This window comes from Dendropsophus ebraccatus, chromosome 14 (genome assembly GCF_027789765.1).
Source record: "Dendropsophus ebraccatus isolate aDenEbr1 chromosome 14, aDenEbr1.pat, whole genome shotgun sequence".
NCBI classification, from domain to species: domain Eukaryota; kingdom Metazoa; phylum Chordata; class Amphibia; order Anura; family Hylidae; genus Dendropsophus; species Dendropsophus ebraccatus.
The window spans coordinates 9,403,638-9,425,161 of record NC_091467.1 but is presented as its reverse complement, the minus strand read 5'-3'; the positions used below and the strand labels follow the sequence as shown (position 1 = coordinate 9,425,161).

The 21,524-nt window shown below is 47.7% G+C and overlaps 1 protein-coding gene across 4 annotated transcripts in view; it reads right to left on the bottom strand.

Annotated features, from left to right (window-relative positions):
* The window catches only part of RPTOR (regulatory associated protein of MTOR complex 1), a 192,068-nt gene that overhangs the window by 30,411 nt on the left and 140,133 nt on the right, over positions 1-21,524 (bottom strand). For all 4 annotated transcript variants that reach the window (XM_069953866.1, XM_069953868.1, XM_069953867.1 and 1 more), the window contains exons 8-16: positions 9,877-9,977; positions 8,066-8,210; positions 6,281-6,356; positions 5,869-5,970; positions 4,557-4,640; positions 3,344-3,454; positions 3,107-3,181; positions 1,472-1,537; positions 141-332 (exon numbers count right to left, since the gene is read on the bottom strand). In XM_069953866.1, the coding sequence (XP_069809967.1) occupies positions 141-332; positions 1,472-1,537; positions 3,107-3,181; positions 3,344-3,454; positions 4,557-4,640; positions 5,869-5,970; positions 6,281-6,356; positions 8,066-8,210; positions 9,877-9,977 (952 nt within the window). The remainder of the gene's footprint in view (positions 1-140; positions 333-1,471; positions 1,538-3,106; positions 3,182-3,343; positions 3,455-4,556; positions 4,641-5,868; positions 5,971-6,280; positions 6,357-8,065; positions 8,211-9,876; positions 9,978-21,524) is intronic.

Here is a 21,524-nt window from a genome sequence, read left to right as displayed (position 1 = left end):
TGATCACGGGCGCCCACTCCCGTACCGTGATCACGGGCGCCCACTCCCGTACCGTGATCACGGGCGCCCACTCCCGTACCGTGATCACGGGCGCCCCCTTTACTTGGATCTAATTCATAGGACAAGCTTTTCTTCCTTACCTCAGGTATGGAGTCAGACAGGAGGCTGTAAAGCTTTTCATGGGCGCTGTCTCTAACACCGCACCAGCGCGCAGAGTCAAAGTTCTGCCAGATTCGGCCCAGACATATGGCCACCCATTGACGGAGCAGCGGGTGAGGGTCATTAAGTTGCTCGAGACAAATGGCAATCAAGTTCCCTTGTAGACAAGCTTCCTGTAACGGGGGAGACATAAAGCGTTATTAATGAGAGCAGCCCATCAGCTTTATGGGACACGTGTCAAGGCTTTAATGAGACATCCAGGAGGTATGAATAACCAATGTGTGTGCCGCCTAATCCATTACCCTGGTACAGTACACAGCACTGACAATGGTGCCCGGCTCTAATGTAACAACCCGACATCCAACAATCATGTGCTGAACGGCCATTACACTTCAGCAACTGCAGGAAACGGCTGAGGATTACTCATTAAATGGTCGGTCTGCTTAAAAGCCAATCTCAGGGGCCCTGCGGTTAAGAACAGCTATCACGTGGGGGGACTCCACAGAAAAGCTTAAAGGGGTACTCCAATGAATATTTATTTTATTTTAAAATCAACAGGTGTCAGAAAGCTATATAGATTTGTAAATTACTTCTATTTAGAAATCTCCAATCTTCCAGTACTTATCAGCTGCTGTAAATCCTGCAGGAAGTGGTGTATTCTTTTCAGTCTAACACAGTGCTCTCTGCTGCCACCTCTGTCCATGCCAGGAACTGTCCAGAGCAGCAGCAAATCCCCATAGAAAACCTCTCCTGCTCTGGACAGTTCCTGACATGGACAAGAGAGCACCGTGTCACACTGAAAAGAATACACCACTTCCTGCAGGACATACAGCAGCTAATAAGTACTGGAAAACTGGAGATTGCTAAATAGAAGTAGATTACAAATCTGTATAACTTTCTGACACTAGTTGATTTGAAAGAATTTTTTCTTTTCGCCAGGGATCCCCTTTAAAACCGACCTCTCAGTGTAAACAGGCCCATGGCTAGTCATGATAAATGTGGGCATATCTTTCTTACCTCCATAGTCCTTTCCTGCAGATTAAGTTACATAGGAGTAAGGCTTAAGAGCAGAGGGGGCCTTCCCCAGCATGGCAGCTCATGTCCTCCATGTCTGCTAGCATATACCTACTATACACGGCCTCTGACTGACAGCGGCCACAATAAAAGTGGTGTATTGTATGTGTCAGCACAAGCTCCAATGACTCATGTGTATAGTATGACCAACGTATGAGACCAAATACATACTCTGTATTACAATAAAAGCCTTTTATCCCCAATTCAAACGTGTGCATGAGCAAGGATAGAGAATTACCTGACCGGTGTTGTAATTATTCACTATCACAGCCAGGATGAAAGCGGTCATTGTGCGGTGCTCAGCCTGGAAGAGAAGCGAGAGGACAACTGCATACACTGAATTACTGATCCTATACTAACTAGAAACCATCTATAGGGGGATAGAAACCATCTAAGGGGGTGAATACCATGTAAAGGGGATAGGTAGCATCTACAGGGGAGGAGAAACCATCCATAGGGGATAGAAACCATCTATAGGGGGATGGGTAGCATTTATAGGGGGTGGGTAGCATCTATAAGGAATATATACCATGTATAGGGGATGGGTAGCATCTATAGGGAATATATACCATGTATAGGGGGCGGGTAGCATCGATAGGGGGCGGGTAGCATCGATAGGGGGCGGGTAGCATCGATAGGGGGCGGGTAGCATCGATAGGGGGCGGGTAGCATCGATAGGGGGCGGGTAGCATCGATAGGGGGCGGGTAGCATCGATAGGGGGCGGGTAGCATCGATAGGGGGCGGGTAGCATCGATAGGGGGCGGGTAGCATCGATAGGGGGCGGGTAGCATCGATAGGGGATGGGTAGCATCGATAGGGGGTGGGTAGCATCGATAGGGGATGGGTAACATCTATAGGGGGTGGGTAACATCTATAGGGGGTGGGTAACATCTATAGGGGGTGGGTAGTATCGATAGGGGATGGGTAGCATCGATAGGGGATGGGTAGCATCGATAGGGGATGGGTAGCATCGATAGGGGGTGGGTAGCATCGGAATATATGCCATGCATAGGGAATGGGTAGCATCTATAGGGGATGTGTACCAATTATAGGGGGATATAAACCATCTATAGGGGATAGGTAGCATCTATAGGGGGTGGGTAACATCTATAGGGGATGGGAAGCATCAGAATATATACCATGCATAGGGAATGGGTAGCATCTATAGGGGGTGGGTAACATCTATAGGGGGTGGGTAACATCTATAGGGGGTGGGTAACATCTATAGGGGGTGGGTAACATCTATAGGGGGTGGGTAACATCTATAGGGGGTGGGTAACATCTATAGGGGGTGGGTAACATCTATAGGGGGTGGGTAACATCTATAGGGGGTGGGTAACATCTATAGGGGGTGGGTAACATCTATAGGGGGTGGGTAACATCTATAGGGGGTGGGTAACATCTATAGGGGGTGGGTAACATCTATAGGGGGTGGGTAACATCTATAGGGGGTGGGAAGCATCAGAATATATACCATGCATAGGGAATGGGTAGCATCTATAGGGGATGTGTACCAACTATAGGGGGATATAAACCATCTATAGGGGATGGGTAGCATCTATAGGGACTACATACCAACTATAAGGGGGAATAACAACAGATGGGAATACCCCTTTAAGTCTTGGTTATGACTGACACTTTAGCTGCCATAGGGGCTGCCAGCCAACTTTACCAGATCCCTAAAGTATTCGTATCCCAGACTAGGATGCAGCAATAACAGAGCAGGGATTGTACAACTGTGCATATTTGCTATTCAGAAACCAGGGAAAGCTGGGTGACGAACCAGCCATCATATCAAGAACCCGAGTTTCCAAATAGAAATACAATATATTGATCTGCAAGATATTAAAATGCCTTTAGTGGTGGTCTTACCGGCATGTAGGGGTCCGCCAAGACAGACAGGAAATATTTGTGTCCATTGTCTTTCACCAGGTCGGCCTGACAGGACTGGGGAAGCAGAGAGAGACATCAGGAATATGTTGGCCCCTTATGCCCAGCTCCCCCACCATCAGCTTCTGGAATACATGTGCTAAGTATCTCTATGAACGCTAAGTGCACAGCCTTAAGGCCACAGCTTACACCTATGTGGACCTGTGCCAGGAAACTTACGCTGTCCACTGCCAGGATCTTGGCCCAGATGAAGACGAGGAGCGGGCGCAGCTCACGTGCCGAGCTCTGCAGCAGCTTCAACACATAGGGGAAGATCCCAACCGAGAGAGCCTGGAAAAGAAGAATCCCGATCAGACACCCCAACATGGAATGGTAGCCTTCTTCCAGTATGGCCCCACCAGTATACACCGGATCAACTCGCTGGATGCATTACAGGAAGAGATGGGGAGTATATATACAATATAGGAGAGATGGGGAGTATATATACAATATAGGAGAGATGGGGAGTATATATACAATATAATAGACAGATGAGTATATATAGCATATATGAGAGAGATGGGTGGTATATGTAGAATATAGGGCTCAGAGATCCTAACCTACTGCTAGGGAGACCCTGTACTACCTAGCAGTCTCATATAATAGTAGTCAGAAGCCACGCTGTATTCCATAGACTAACCTCCCTCTCATGCCTGTACGTCGCTCTACATCCCCCATATCTGAGACACTATAGCAATAGTCACACAGCCTGTATGCAGCAGGGGGGATGTGTACTTACATTTCTTCAGACACAAAAAGTCATATTTTTAGCTTCAATGTGCAAACCTCCATTTCCCGGACCCCCGTTATTCAAGCAGAATGCGTCATACACAATACAGTAGGAGTCAGAGACAACAGTGCGTCATCCGTCAGTGAACTGACAGGGGACTATTAATATACATCATTAGCCAAGCTTACATATTGTAAGACTGCAGTACCGTCATCCAACCACTGGGGAGGGGGGCGCTACAGATTGTAGTACTGTCATCCAACCACTGGGGAGGGGGGCGCTACAAACAGCAGTACTGTCATCTAACCACTGAGGATGGGGCGCTACAGACTGCAGTACCGTCATCCAACCACGGAGGGGGGGAGGGGGCGTTACAAACTGCAGTACTGTCATTTAACCACTGGGGTGGGCGGGCGCTACAATCTGCATTACTGTTATCTAACCACTGGGGTGGGGGTGCTACAGACTGCAGTACCGTCAACCAAACACTGGGGTGGGAGCGCTACAGACTGCAGTACCGTCAACCAAACACTGGGGTGGGAGCGCTACAGACTGCAGTACCGTCAACCAAACACTGGGGTGGGGGCGCTACAGACTGCAGTACTGTGAACAAATCTCTGGGGAGGGGGCGCTACAAGCCAGCCATTCACTGCCACCACTTACCAGGCTCACCGCCCACGGTCCTAGGTCCAAGAATCTTCCCAGTAGGTCCAAGGCCCTGAGACGATGGACCTGACTTAGTAAAACCTAGAAGACAAACTACCATTATCATATACAAGCAACACCACTTTGTCCATGTTTTATTTCCTATAGGTGGCGCTATTACAACAGCTGTATTGTTAAGATGGAAGTTTTACTGCATTACTTCACCTGTCAGTCATTCAGGAGCCTGGGAAGGTTGGGTGATAGACTCTGTAAGCCATCAAGGTGGGCTAGGAACATAAATGGGGGTCCGTTCTTTATATGCATGCCCAAGTTATTTCAGCCGAACAGAGGGATGTGTTAGGCCGGGGATGGGGAACCTGCGGCCTGACAGCTATTGCAAAACTACAATTCCCATCACGCCTGGACAGCCAAAGCTTCGCTTTGGCTGTCCAGGCATGATGGGAATTGTAGTTTTGCAACAGCTGTCAGGCCGCAGGTTCCCCATCCCCGACCTAACACATGAACAAGGGAGTACAGGATGAGCAGTGCAGACTATGGATGACGATCAATACAGGAAGCCACTCCAGTAGACGGCAGCTCTCAAGCTCCTGGCAGCGGCAAATAACCAGATGCCAGCAAATTACCATCTACCTAGAAGGAAATCCTCAGCCATGGGATATACTAAGAGGCCTGAGGTTCTGCGGTACACACAGGATTGGACCAGAAGGACGCTGCTCATACTCAGGAGACTCTGGAATTGCAAATGAGCCCATGTCCGAGAAAGCACACGGCGTCTTCATTACAAAGACTTACAGCAACATCTCCTCAAGACGCTGGAGCGCTGGTTATTTATGAGCCTGCAGCAGCTGGAGATGGAGAAGTACATTGTGTGAGGAGGGGGAAGAGAGCGCTCCGTGCCAGGAGCCAGAGGGTGGCACTCGTATACAGCGCCAGTCATCTTCCCCGGACATGACTGATGGGAACAGACTGGAGGATTATAGAGATTGATGGCTGAGCAATTGCGGCATCTACACGACCTGACAGGTTCTGGATTATTAAACATTCCGGATTAATGGATGGCTGAAAGACCAATAAGCCATAAGTCATGGCGGCTCTGCCTCCTCCCTGCTACTATTATTTATTCCTTATATCCTATGAGATATGGTTCTAGGACAGAGTTTTGTATATGGCCCTGACTGTGTGGGTTACAATCAGATGATACCACAGGACGGTTCACAACGTCCGATATATCACAGAATGGCGTCATAACACAGAACATGATGTCCCCTATGGTATCTCAATCCATAGGATTTTCTCATGATTTCCTCACCTGAAGGACAATAGGAAGCTGCTCCGGAGGATTTCGGTTCTCCACACCCATAGTTAACCAGACCTGAAAAGCTGTCAGCTGTTCAGCAAAGAAAGGGCTGTGCTGTAAGGGAAGAGCACACGATCACTATAGTGGAATGAATGACGCCATTCTACTCCACCCAAACCAGGCCCGGAAAGACAATCTGGTGGACCGGGCGATGGTCCGGTGGGCAGCCCAGATTCCAAGTCTTTGGGACATTTGTCCAACAGAACATTTACATTGGGCAGTAGGAAAAGTAACAGTGCCACCACCTTGCTATTATTCACCCACTTAGGGACGCTTCTGCCATGACGTGAGACACTAGGGGGCGGCAACTACAGCCTTGTCATTTTAGTACGTCAGTCTGAGTCACTCTCAGTAAATTACTTACCCGGAATGCAGTGCCCTCATCAATGATGGTGGGTAACTGGGAAAGACATATGTCCACTGCAAGGTCCCACGCCTGCCTGTAGGGTGGTAAGAACAGGGCAGAATTAGGACACTAAAAGGTAAATTCTAAGACATTAAAAGGAATGTGCAAATAGCGCCCCCCCCCCCCCCCCCCCCCCCAATACATCTTCAATTGCATCCTCTGTATTCCATCCATAGCTAGGACACAATATGTCTATGGTTACCTCTATAGGAGTTGTGTCCTGCTGCGAGCACAAAGCAGGGAGATGAAGAGCTTGGCCGTGTGCTTCTCCTTACTGTTAACAGCAGCTATATTATAAGCAATTGTCCAATATAATATGAACAGAAGGAACAGATGAGCCCAGCTGTAAATCTAACATATTGGTGACTAGTCACGGCCTCTCCGGGAAGCCACAGCGGTAATAACCCCAATGATTACTGATCAATAACGCCGGCCGGGGGAGACCTCTTTATAGGGCAGGAATTATCATTTGACATTTGATTTACTTCTCTGTATTCCTGGTGCTCAAGTGAAAAATAATGCGAGAGAGACAAGACAGGTGCGGCACAGTGAGGTCGGCAGGCGCCAGTCTTTATTACGGCAGCCCTGTCCATCCAAGCCCCTTGGTCATCACTTTGTTGTATGATATTTTTACAACCAAACATGGCCACCGTTATAACCCACGGAGGGGTTGTCACCCAGTGTGACCCTGTTATGTGTGGCCTTTGACATTTAGGAGTCCGGGAAAGATGGCTGCCAACTCATGTAAGATGACGGTGGCTTTTTGAGTTGTCGATCAGCTTTCCCAGAAGCCAATGTAATGTCTGGATGAAAAAACAAATTCACAGGTATATTCAAAATCAGAAGTACATGGCTGCTCCACATCTGTCCACTAAATTGTGCACAGTACTGTAGCTGCAATACCACGTCCGACCAATGTAGAGGAGGGGCACGGTTTCTGAAAGAAAAACGACAAACTTTTTCTGAACCTTGAAAACCAGGCATGGACTGGCCCACCGGGGGACTGGGGAATTCTCTGGTGGGCCCTGAGCTCAAGTTGGCCACTATAGTCCGGGCAAGTGCACCTGGCCCCACCAAGCTTGGCTGCTATGCTGGCTATCAAGCCCAGCCCACTGCACGGGAGGACAAGCCCTTTTTTCAGGGTTTTCTAGAAGTATTATCTGGACCTTTGTAGATTACTATTTGTGCCAAACAAGTGATCTCACTCAGCTCTCCTATATGTGACATACTCAGCTCTGCTGCATTTAGAAACTAACATACAAGCTGTGACGCATCAGCCTGCAAACCTTCAGTCTCACACATTGTACTCTGAAATCCTCTGTGCTGCTGTGCACCTTGTAATGTTATGGCTCCTCCAGTTCTGCTACAATGGTATATGACAGAAATGAATGCACTGACCCACAATACCACAAAGCCTTGTCCTGATCTGGCAGGGACTGCAGGGACCACTGCCCTATGATCGGCTCAGCTATGTAGGTCACTGTATGTCAAGGGCAGAGTGCTGAGCTCCGGAAGGCAGGGGCAGCCGATTGGGTTTCTCTTACCAAGATTAAAAGCTAAATCTCTTTTTAAGACTTCTAAGAAAAAAAATGATCAAAAATCAATGGAGCCGCGTCCAAGCGATTGTAATCTGCAGCCGGGGAGGAGGATACACGGACGCGTCCCCAAATCATCACCGGCTCTGACAGCCACTAATATCCTCCTCATGGAGGGAGAGGAAGGGACGCAGAGGGGTAGACTTACCACATGGCATGCATAAAGGTGGGGGGCATCCGGGGGCTGCTAACCGGGGTGCAGTTATACGACCTCATTATCCTTTCCGCCAATAGAAAGTTACGGAACAGACTGGCCACCAGGAGGTCTTGTCGGAATAACTTCTGGAACAAGTCTGCAAAAAAGATACTTTATGTCAGCACTTCTCAAACTTTTTCTACTGGAGCCTCACCCAACAGACCAAGGCAATGCCCGGGCCTCACCAGACTGACCAAGAGGGTGCCTGGGCCTCACTATCTGTGTCAAAAGTCCATTTAAAAGCTGAAAATAATGCGAGGGCTACCTTTAACCCATCTCCCAAGCTCTATATACTAATAAATAAAGTACAAAATAAATCACTAATGTTGCTAAAATGCAGATTTCTGCAAAAAGCAAATGGACTGTGCAGATCATAGTTACTTTGTGAAAACTGGCTCCTCAGCTGGGCCTCACCAACAACTAGGGGGCGCCTCACAGTTTGAGAAGCACTGCTTTATGTGTCTGTACTTGTTGTATATAATGTCTATATATATATATATATATATATATATATATATATATATATATATATATATAGATAGATAGATAGATGGGGGGGGTCCTATCATCCATAGCCCAATGTATGCATAGTGAGCACTAGGTAGATAGGCCGAATTGTGTGTGCAGCTCTGGAGTATAATACAGGATGTAACTCAGGATCAGTAATGTAATGTATGTACACAGTGACCCCACCAGCAGAATAGTGAGTGCAGCTCTGGAGTATAATACAGGATGTAACTCAGGATCAGTAATGTATGTACAAAGTGACCCCACCAGCAGAATAGTGAGTGCAGCTCTGGAGTATAATACAGAATCAGTAATGTAATGTATGTGCACAGTGACCCCACCAGCAGAATAGTGAGTGCAGCTCTGGGGTATAATACAGGATGGAACTCAGGATCAGTAATGTAATGTATGTACACAGTGACCCCACCAGCAGTATAGTGAGTGCAGCTTTGGAGTATAATACAGCATCAGTAATGTAATGTATGTACACAGTGACCCCACCAGCAGAATAGTGAATGCAGCTCTGGAGTATAATACAGCATCAGTAATGTAATGTATGTACACAGTGACCCCACCAGCAGAATAGTGAGTGCAGCTCTGGGGTATAATACAGGATGGAACACAGGATCAGTAATGTAATGTATGTACACAGTGACCCCACCAGCAGTATAGTGAGTGCAGCTCTGGAGTATAATACAGCATCAGTAATGTAATGTATGTATGTACACAGTGACCCCACCAGCAGTATAGTGAGTGCATCTCTAAAGTAAATCAAGGATCAGTATAACACAAGGTTATGGATGGCGCAGTATCTATACTTCATATACAGAATATATATGCAGTAACACTTGGTCTTTTAAAGGAAAAGGAGTGAAAATCCTCCACATGAAATCTGCTCTGGATACGGGGGTGGTCGTCTAAAAAAGTGTTATTCATTGTTACATAACGTGTTCTATTTTTGGAGGATTAAACCAGTAAAGCTGTAAGGGCTATGCTGTAGGAGACTGTACGATTAGAGGCACAATTTGCCCGGTGTTGACCATGTGACGGGTAATAGAGCACATCATCATGGCGTGGCGGGAGTGAATGACAGGGCGATGGGATTGTGGAGATAAGCCTGCATGCCCTTGAAGAGGCCAGAGTGCATTATAACTGAGCCGCATGTCATATGCAGATCTGTGCGGCAGCATAACCAGGGGGGCAGACAGACAGCCCTCCATGTGTCAGCAGGATGACGGCCGCAGCTCCCACCATACCTCGCGGCAGCACGTTCCAGGCTATAGTGTCAGTAATTGCTGTGAAGATCCAGTTCAGCTCTCCGAGGGGCGTCCTCCTGTCATTCAGACGGCCAGGAATCCTGCGGAAGGCAAGGAGGAGACGTGAGACATAAAACAAGCAGCCATGTGTCTGACGGAAAATAATCAGGGCTCCAGACTGGTGCAACAACATGGTGATCAAAACCCACGCTGCCCTCCTCAATATCAGGAATCAGATGATTGCAATGCTCACAGCAGCACAGAGTATTTCAGAAAGTTTTGTTTTTATCCCAAGTAGATGATTACTTTTTATTATAATCAGATGCTCACAGCAGCGTGGATGATTTCAGATGCAAAAAAGATGATATTTCAGTGATTGTAAATGGGATGGGCCGCTGTGCCCCTTCATTATTCTGATCGGCCAGGGTCACGAACCCCCACCGCTGCCCTACCCTAAAGACGTGACATGGTAACACATTCAGGAGTTTACCGCAATGCCAATGGCGGAGCATAAGGCTGGGTTCACACTACGCTTTTCTTTTTCCATCCGATTTTACAAAAAAACATGGAAAAACTGGAGCATTTGTATGTACGCTTGTATGTATGTTTTGATCAGTTTTTTTCCATTTACTTTCAATATAAAAATAAATAAAAAAAAACAGATCGAAAAGCATCCGTTGTAAATGTACACTAAAACGCAGTCGGTCATTTCTGTGCACTCAAAAAAAGAAAAAAAAGATGTATTTTGATCCTTTTTTTGTAATGGAAGTCAATGGAAAAACGGATCAAAATGAATGCACACAAAAGCACCTGTTTTTCCATCCGTTTATTTTTATTCTTTTTTTTTTAAACGGATGGAAAAAAAAAAACGCAGTGTGAACCCAGCCTAACACACCAGAGCAAGAACACCACAAGTGCATGAAGCCAAGGTCATTTACCAATGTAGCAGAGCTAAGTTTGTCATCTGTTCCCTGAGGAAGCTATATCCAATGCCGCCTCCTCCTCCCTGCAGTAATACATGGCGTCCATAATAAGCAATGTGTGACCCTAATCTCATAGGGGACAATGAAGGGGGTTGCCTATAGCGGACCCCCTCTTTTCCCCGGCTCTGCTGTAGCACTGTGCCCCTATAGACCAGGCACAGCGTACAGTAAGGAGTTAGCGCTCTGTGGTCACAGTCTCTGTACGGTTTATTAACCTCGCTGCGGTTTCCATGATTGGACACATCAATAACATCAGCCGTGCTTCTGTGTACTTGCTCAATAATGGTGGAAAACATCTGTCCGGGGCTGGAAGCGTCTACACCTCTGCCATATGTGTTCATTAATCTCATCATGGTGTTTGGCTTCCAGCGTCCTGTAGGGGGCAGTGCAGCCGTGCATCTGGTTACATCCATCTACAACGGCTTCCTATTGTCTCACCAGCTACTGTCCTTCCCGGTGCGGAGATTGTGGAACATTCTGTGCTGCTCAACACATTCCGCAATTCTGCATAGTTCTGGATGAGGATTACACGGCCCTCAATGTCATCCACAGCTCACCGACACATATACACTAACCCCCCCCTTATCCATAGCTCAATGACACATATACACTAACCCCCCCTTATATACAGCTCAATGAAACACACATATATATATATATATATATGTGTGTTTCATTGAGCTGTATATAAGGGGGGGTTAGTGTATATGTGTCATTGAGCTGTATATAAGGGGGGGGTTAGTGTATATGTGTCGGTGAGCTGTGGATAAGGGGGGGGGGGGGTTAGTGTATATGTGTCGGTGAGCTGTGGATAAGCGGGGGGGTTAGTGCATATATTTGTCATTGAGCTATGGATAAGGGGGGGGGGGTTAGTGTGTGTTTGTATATATATCTATATAAACACACACTAACCCCCCCTTTATCCACTGAGCTGTGGATAAAGGGGGGGGGGTTAGTGTTTGTGTGTGTATATATATATATATATATATATATATATATATATAATATCTTAAAGGGTTAAAAAAAACTGTTTTCAGAAAGTGTCAGAAAGTTATATAGATTTGTAAATTACTTATAAAAATCTCCAGTGTTCCAGGACTTATCAGTTGCTGTATGTCCTCCAGGAAGTGGTGTATTCTTTCCAGTCTGACACAGTGCTCTCTGCTGCCACCTCTGTCCATGTCAGGAACTGTCCAGAGCAGGAGAGGTTTTCTATGGGGATTTGCTGCTGCTCTGGACAGTTCCCGACACGGACAGAGGTGGCAGCAGAGAGCACTGTGCCAGACTGGAGAGAAGACACCACTTCCTGCAGGACCTACGGCAGCTCATAAGTACTAAAAGACTGGAGTAAATTACAAATCTATGTAACTTTCTGAAACCAGGTGATTTGAAAGAAAAAGATTTTTGCCGGAGTGCCCCATTAATAGAAAGAGCATTATGGAATTGAGTCCTGGTAGGTTAGAGGGATGCTTTGTCTTACAGGATTGCAGGTAAGGGACTAAACTAATAAATTTCATAGCTTACAGTGAGAATTCTTGTGGAGACATAAGGGGGCGCTATTACAGAGTAAGGGGCCCTATGCCTATCCATGTCCTCTCCCCTGGCAGACGCCCTCCTCAGGCCCAGGTGTGGCCGCTACCTCTGCCCCCTTATAATGATGCCCCTGAAGGTACCTATAGCAGCTAATAGACTGTGGCGCTGTCCCTAATGGCGGCTCGCTGTCATCCTAATGGGCCATGCCGTACACATAAACACACCTATTAGCTTAGATTAGCCTTTTGACTGCTATAATAATAAGCAAGTGGCGGCTTCCCTGGAAACGGAGTGGGTGTGTGTGTGTGTGTGTGTAGGAGAGCGACTGATATCTACCACCCCCCCATCCCTCTGCTGTCACTCATCTCATCTGACCTACTCTGACTAACCCAATTTCCCAGCACTTGCAGCGTGACTGAACCCAATGCTCCGTGCTGTTAACCCCCGCCGTGCCGCCTATTACTAGTTACTTATACTGCGTTTCCCCGGAAATAACACAGCGTCTTATTAATTTCTGCTTCCACAGATGCGCTAGGTCTTATTTTCAGGGGATGTCTAATTTTTCCATGAAGAAGAATTCATATGTACAGCAGGGACAGTCACAGAACAATATGATATGGCGGCTTCCGACCACCAGGGGGAGCTCACCACAGTACACTCGTACAGCACAGCAGGGACAGCGCATGGAATGGCAGCTTCCGGCCACCAGGAGGAGCTCACCACAGAACACTTGTAAAGCACCGCAAGGATATCGTACAGTATGCCGGCTTCTGACAACCAGGGGGAGCTCACCACAGAACACTCATACAGCACAGCAGGGACATCGTACAGTATGCCGGCTTCTGACCACCAAGGGGAGCTCACCACAGCACACTCATACAGCACTGCAGGGACAGCGTACAGTATGACGGTAGGCGACGGGATAACAGCAGACTGTGTGCAGCTCTACATCTGGCGGTAGGGGACTGCGTACGGTATGGCAGCAGGTGACCGGCGTCTTTATACTTTGGAAGTGGAAGGGAACATCGGGGTTGGCAGCAGGTCACAGTCTTCATGTCCTGCATGCAGCTGCTCTGCAACGGACGGTAAAGGTAGGGGACAATGGCGATGGCTAAAAAGAATCCCGGCTGCGGCCCTGGTGTTCTGTTCGGCTGGCATGCTTCCAAACAAAAACATTGCTAGGTGTTACTTTTGGGGGAGGCCTTATATTTAGCAATTCAGCAAAACCCCTACTCAGTCTTATTTTCAGGGAAAAAGGGTAGGGGCACAAATGTAGTTACTCTATTGCAGGGACGGGGAACCACCGGCAGTCCAGCTGTTGCAAAACTACAATTCCCATTATGCCTGCAGCTGTGGTTTTGTAATAGCTGGACGGCTGCACGTTCCTCATCCCTGCACTATTGTAACCTTCTGCCGTGTCCCATGGGGAGCAGCCATAGTCCATCAAAAGAGGTTCTGGAAATTTCTCTGCTGCCTAATTCCTTATAATCTGAGCGGGTGAATTAGGGATCCCCAGGTCATAGATGGATATAGGAAACACGTGTCGGGGAAGCGATGGATATTTGAGGGGGTATTTTCCAGCACAGTAGGGGAGGGGATGTAGCGTGCGCTGTACCCAGTCACTCCCCTGCGTCGCTGCAAAGATTTATTAACCCTCGGCACGGTAATAGGAACGCGCTGAACTACTGGACTCGGAGACGCATTAACTCTCATCGAAGTGTCAGGGGAAAGCGGCAACGTGATGAACGCCACCATCTATGAGAAAGGGAACGTGGAGATTAACCCCTCACAGACCAGAGGGCTTAAAGAAAAAAAAAAAAAAGAGCAGCGGCAAAGAATCCAGGCCAGGGATTAAGAAGCGGACAGATGTTCCCTTTAATGTCGTCCTTCTGGCTGGCGGATCTTGTACGACAGCCGGCGTCTGTGTCTTCTGACTGTCTCCTCCGCTCACGGTCTCGTGTAACCACTAACAATAGCGCGTGCCGGGATCGACAGGTGGAATAATGCAGCTGCTGACATAAGACGTGCTGCGCTGGGGAGATAGCCCGAATAAATAGACGGATGACGCTCACTAAATGTCAGGGCAGCAAATCTGGAGGATTGTGTGTACGTACAAAGGAGCCGACAAGCGGGACGCGGCCGCTCCGTAATCCCCTCATCTTCCATAGACACCTTGTAAGGGATGAAGCGCATGCACGGCAGGGACATTCATATATGTTAAAGGGGTCATTCACCAAAATGTTTTCCTCAACTGGTTGCAGAGATCTGTATCTTACTTCTATATAAAAATCTCCAGTCTTCCACTACTTATCAGTTGCTGTATGTCCTGCAGGAAGTGGTGTATTCTCTCCAGTTTGACACAGTGCTCTCTGCTGCCACCTCTGTCCATGTCAGGAACTGTCCAGAGCAGCAGCAAATCCCCATAGAAAACCTTTCTGCTCTCCAGATCGTAAAGGATACACCACTTTCTGCAGGACATACACCAGCTGATAAGTACTGGAAGACTTGATTTTTTTTAATTATCTGAGACAATTATAAGAGACAAATCTCTGACACTTTCTGGCATCAGTTGGTTTAAAAAGATATATATTTTTTTTAGTGAACGAACCCTTTAACTTACTTTCACTTCTGTATGAAAGAGCAACCACTGCAGAGAGAGAAGAGAGAGCAAACGTGATAGAATGAGAGCGCAGTACGGACAGTGAGAGAAGAGACAGACACCAGAGAGTAAGGGCCCTTAAACAGGGGACCATACTTCCTAGGAACGTTCATTTGCTCGATTTGCCATTTTATGTGGCCGTAAAAATCATCACTCGCACGTCTCTCTGTGTAAACAGGAGGAAACAATGCATGGTAATGGCTGCACGAAGGATGCAGCAACCCTGACAGCAGGATGAAAGAACCAGCAACATCAAGAGAGTGCACGCTCCGACATCAGAGACATAGAGAAACCTTTACAGGGAGAGGAGAGAGCGATAACTACAGAGGGAGAGAAGGAAGAGAGCGACCCCTGCAGAGGGAGAGAAGGAAGAGAGCGACCCCTGCAGAGGGAGAGAGGGAAGAGAGCAACCCTTACAGAGGGAGAGAGGGAAGAGAGCGATCCCTGCAGAGGGAGAGAGGGAAGAGAGCAACCCCTGCAGAGGGAGAGAGGGAAGAGAGCAACCCCTGCAGAGGGAGAGAGGGAAGAGAGCAACCCCTACAGAGGGAGAGAAGGAAGAGAGCAATCCCTGCAGAGGGAGAGAGGGAAGAGGGCGATCCCTGCAGAGTGAGAGAGGGAAGAGGGGAACCCCTACAGAGGGAGACAGGGAAGAGGGCGATCCCCTACAGAGGGAGACAGGGAAGAGGGCAATCCCTGCAGAGGGAGACAGGGAAGAGGGCAATCCCTGCAGAGGGAGAGAAGGAAGAGGGGAACCCCTACAGAGGGAGACAGGGATGAGGGCAATCCCCTACAGAGGGAGACAGGGAAGAGGGCAATCCCCTACAGAGGGAGACAGGGAAGAGGGCAATCCCTGCAGAGGGAGAGAAGGAAGAGAGCAACCCCTACAGAGGGAGAGAAGGAAGAGAGCAACCCCTACAGAGGGAGTGAGGGAAGAGAGCGATCCCTGCAGAGGGAGAGAGGGAAGAGAGCGAGGGCAACCCCTACAGAGGGAGAGAGGGAAGAGAGCAACCCCTACAGAGGGAGTGAGGGAAGAGAGCGACCCTTACAGAGGGAGAGAGGGAAGAGAGCGATCCCTGCAGAGGGAGAGAGGGAAGAGAGCGAGGGCAACCCCTACAGAGGGAGAGAGGGGAGAGAGGGAAGAGAGCGAGGGCAACCCCTACAGAGGGAGAGAGCGAGGGCAACCCCTACAGAGGGAGAGAGGGAAGAGAGCGAGGGCAACCCCTACAGAGGGAGAAAGGGAAGAGAGCGAAGGCAACCCCTACAGAGGGAGAGAGGGAAGGGAGCGATCCCCTACAGAGGGAGAGAGGGAAGAGAGCAATCCCAACAGAAAGAGAAAGGGAAGAGAGCAACCCCTACAGAGAGAGAAAGGAAAGAGAGCAACCCCTACAGAGAGAGAAAGGAAAGAGAGCAACCCCTACAGAGAGAGAAAGGGAAGAGAGCAACCCCTACAGAGGAAGAGAGGGAAAAGAGCAATCCCAACAGAAGGAGAGAGGAAAGAGAGCGGGGAGAAGATCAGAGGAAGAGGAGCCCTGCAACCTGGATAGGTATGTATTCCTCTTTGCACATCGTCAGCCGCGCACCACTATTACACGTAGGGATGCGCGGTCGGCACCCGACGATTATAGGTCAGAACCTATATCAACGATCAGCTGATGACAACGATCATTGGCTGATTGTTGTCTTTATTACACGGAACGATAATCGGCCAGATAGGGCCGATTCGGCCGATTATCGTTCCATGTAATAGTACCCAAAGACTGAGATTTCTCCTCTTCTCACATCCATTCCTGGCTCTGGCTTCACCATTACTCCCAGGCCTCAGCATCCCACAGACCCCCTGCTGACAGTCTATGGACACTGGATTATATGGTTATTTGATCAGATTTACATGTGAGATTTATAAGCAAAGTTTTAATTAACCTGAGAATAAAAATTCTATAATAACAGCAGCAAAGTGATGATGCAGAGAAAACCGGCGACCGGTCTAAGCGGCATCATAAAATAATAATAATAATAATAATTTTTATTTATATAGCGCCAACAGATTCCGCAGCACTTTACAATTCTGGAGGTACATACATAGACAAAAAATCGACATTACAGAGATATACATATAATTATCCATACATGAGGAGTGAGGTCCCTGCTCGCATGCATGAGCTTACATACTATCAGGAGGGGGTGCGAGACAAAATGGCAGAGGGGCAAAGTGCATCGTTGTTCTTATGGTCCAGCCATCTTTATAAATAAGGCAGTGCGGGTAAGGGGGGGTGAACCTGTCACCAGCCAATGCCTGCATGCACAGGTCTAAGTGCTTAAATGCTTGGTGTGTGTGTGTGTGTGCGTGTATGTATGTTTCTGTGTGCGTGGTGGAGGTGTGTGTGTGTGTGTGTGTGTGTGTGTGTGTGTGTGTGTGGAGGGGGGGTTGAGGGTTGAGTCAAAATTAGGGAACCTGGTAAGCCTGTTTGAACAGATGTGTTTTGAGGGCACGTTTGAAGCTTTGTGTATTGGTGGTGAGTCTGACAGTCTTGGGTAATGCATTCCATAGAACTGGTGCAGCTCGGGTGAAGTCCTGGAGACGGGAGTGAGAGGTGAAAAGCCAACACTCTTCCATGGGGAGGACACAAAGTCTTGTAAAAGAGGGTGATGGAACATAAAAGGTTTATAGGAGCGGCGTGTCTTACCCGTGACATGGATAATAGGACGTAATATAATATAATGATCTAATCTGAGGTCATAAATATTCAAAACATTCTTAGAATAAAAGTCTGAGAAGTTAATTAACTCAAGAACGAGGATGAAGATGGCGAAGACCGGGGGACATGGACTGACGACTGGGAGGGGCACCATCATACTAGGGTAAGGAAATTTCCACTGGTTATGTGCGCTGGAGGGGGTACTGTATATGCGGCGAGTCCTGACACTTGCCGTCCCTCCGTTCTCCATAAAGGCATTGTACTGTTATGTGCGCTGGAGGGGGTACTGTATATGCGGTCCTGACACTTGCCGTCTCTCCGTTCTCCATAAAGGCATTGTACCATATGTGCGCTGGAGGGGGTACTGTATATGCGGTGAGTCCTGACACTTGCCGTCTCCTCTATATTATACAGTTTCTCTGTTCTCCATAAAGGCATTGTACTATATGTGCGCTGGAGGGGGTACTGTATATGCGGTGAGTCCTGACACTTGCTGTCCCTCCGTTCTCCATAAAGGCATTGTATATTGATCAGATCTGGAGGCTGGCGTTGAAGTCATCTGTGAAATGATGGAGGCCATAAGCCACGTGCAGCCAGACTCTCCAGCATGCTAATACGTATGACCACTTAGACCTCTCTGATCAATCATTCCTACTTCTGACATCCATTTGTGTTCCCAGGGAAAAGCAGAAGGGTTAGAAGGTGCAAAGCAACCGTGTAAGCGAGCTGCCCCCCCCCCCCCCTTCTTACATGTCCAGGCACACTTCACGCCTCACTTCACACCCGACCATTGTGCCCTTTACCCTGAAGTCCAACATATTCATAGGGACTCTCTAAGTCATGAATGTTGATGGGAAAGGGCACGGGTGGGACGTCTCTGCCTTTGTGATCAATTTTCAGTCCCATAAGAACAAGTAGTAGTGAGACAAGTAATGTCAATGCAATCTCCATCTATATAGAGTGCTGCGCCTACTGCGTCATCACCGCTCTGACCTCTCAAGGAGATGCGGGGAGAAGCTTGACGGCTGTCCTCACCATGTCACTCATACTATCATACACCCGCCACATCACCTATATGTAACCCAGCTAGTACTACTAATGCTCCTATAGGAATACCCATATGTGTCCTTCAAGGGCAGAAGCTGTGCTGGTGACTTCATGAACAAGGACACATTAAAGGGGCCGTTATTTTTCTTTCAAATTAACTGGTGTTAGAAAGTTATATAAATTTGTAGTTTACTTCTATTTAAAATCTCCAGTCTTCTAGTACTTATCAGCTGCTGTATATCCTGCAGGAAGTGGTGTATTCTTTCCAGTCTGACACAGTGCTCTCTGATGCCACCTCTGTCCGAGACAGGAACTGTCCACAGCAGGAGAGGTTTTCTATGGGGATTTGCTGCTGCTCTGGAAAGTTCCTGACATGGACAGAGGTGGCAGCAGAGAGCACAGTGTCAGACTGGGGAAAATACATCACTTCCTCCAGGACATACAGCAGCTGATAAGTACTGGGAGACTGGAGATTTTTATATAGAAGGAAATTACAAATCTATATAACTTTTTGACAGCAGTTGATTTTTGCCGGAGTACCCCTTTGATGAAGAAAGGAACATCTATGGCTTCCACATCCCCAGTTACGGCAAACCCCACTGACTGAGGAGACGGCTGAGCTTTCATTGCACAGAATTTTTTTCTATAGATATTATATATATATGTGGATCCACACATACGAGAGAAGCCAGAACTTACCCGACCCCCCCCCCCCCCCCCATTCCCCATTCCCCATGAGCGGGTCCCTTCTGCTGTGTGTATGACTGTGACGTGCGAGCACCGTCTGCGGAGTCAGGAGATCAGGCTTCTTATTATTATAAAGCTGTAAAGCTGCCGGGGAACAAATCCAGAAGCCGTGCCTGTAATCTGCTCCCACTCACAGCGCCCCCCTACACATGAGGTGTTCTCCTTTACCCCCCGGGTCACGGCCTCCCTCCCAGCTAATAATGCCAGGACCCGCTCGCTCACATCCACACAGACCCAGGAGTGGTAATTATTTCCCCGCGACAAGCGTCTCCGGTGTGATATTAACTGCGGCCTTTAGTGCCGGCCCAACAACCATAACCTCTGGGTACAGCTGAGCTGCGGGGACGCCCAAAGCTATAAACATTCTATGGGAAGGTCATGGCATTTCAATCACTGCCGAAACCTCAGCAAGAAAGGTCTGCAATTCCTGAAAGCAACCGCGCCTCGTTACTGCTCCACCTACAAGAGGCTGAAAGTGGAACACCAACATAATAAACTCTTTGGATTTCTTAAAGGGGGAATATTTTTTTCTTTTGAATCAACTGGTGTCAGAAAGTTATAGAGATTTGTAGTTTACTGCTATATAAAAAAATCTCCAGTCTTCCATCACTTATCAGCTGCTGTATGTCCTGCAGGAAGTGGTGTATTCTCTCCAGTCTGACACAGTGCTCTCTGCTGCCACCTCGGTCCATGTCAGGAACTGTCCAGAGCAGTAGCAAATCCCCATAGAAAACCTCTCCTGCTCTGGACAGTTCCTGACATGGACAGAGGTGGCAGCAGAGAGCACTGTGTCAGACTGGAGAGAATACACCACTTCCTGCAGGACACACAGCAGCTGATAGGTACTGGAAAACTGCAGATTTTTAAATAGAAGTTAATATAACATTTGTATACCCTTTTTTGCCACCAACTGATCTGGAGTGCCCCTTTAATTAAAAAGATTTTTTTCATTAAACGTTCCATTATTGTTACCACACTTCACACTCATAGATGTCCCTTCTCACAACGTATACTGCAGATCTGGCGGGGGTCGATAGATAGAAGATCCTCATCCCTCTCCCAGTCTCTATCTTTCTATGATTCCAGTGACATACACGGATGGAAGGGGGTGGTGAATAATCCCGGTAATGTATGCACAATTACTTACAATGAACAATGAGTAGATTCTAGCTACGTAGGTCACAGCCCAGAGGAGATCCGATGCCGCTCGCTCTCTCATTATATCAGGGATGCTGCAATCTGCATGTGTGATGTGCCGGCACGGGGGGCCGCCATGCTGGCAAGACGTTCATGTCATTAAGGCCATACCGGCAGCTGGGGTTTGGGCTCCTTGTAGAGCTGTTAGTGAGAGGCAGTACACTGCATGTGTCCCTAACCATGTGGATACTTCCAGAGAATCTGTCATCATCACACAGAGTTCGGTTCCTGCCGTCACGTAAAAACTGAACTGCAGATTCTTAGGTAACGTGATCAATGTGAGAAGGCATCAGGCCCCAGGAGAAGGAAGGGTTTGCTAATGCCTCCCTGTCTCTTCAAAATACAGCTGTGCCCCATGTGAATTTAGCTGGCCTGCAATACCTGGCACAGCCACTAGTATGAGTATGGAGCAACAGTGATGATGCCCCAATCAGCTGATCCACCTATGTGAATTTAGCTGGCCTGCAATACCTGGCACAGCCACTAGTATGAGTATGGAGCAAAAGTGATGATGTCCCAATCAGCTGATCAGACATTGATGGTCTACAGGACACCATAATTAACTGAATGTAAGGATCAATGGCCATGAAAGATCTTTGGAACTAAGAAGAAAGGAGCCAGGAGTCTGGTTAACACTACAATTTTTCTTCATGTATTTTTACAACAAAAATTATGAAAAAATGGATGCATTTGTGTTTTCATCAACTTCCATTATAAAACAACGGATCAAAACCTATCCTTTTTTTAGCGTACACAAAATGTGCTCAACCACGTTTTTGTGTACGT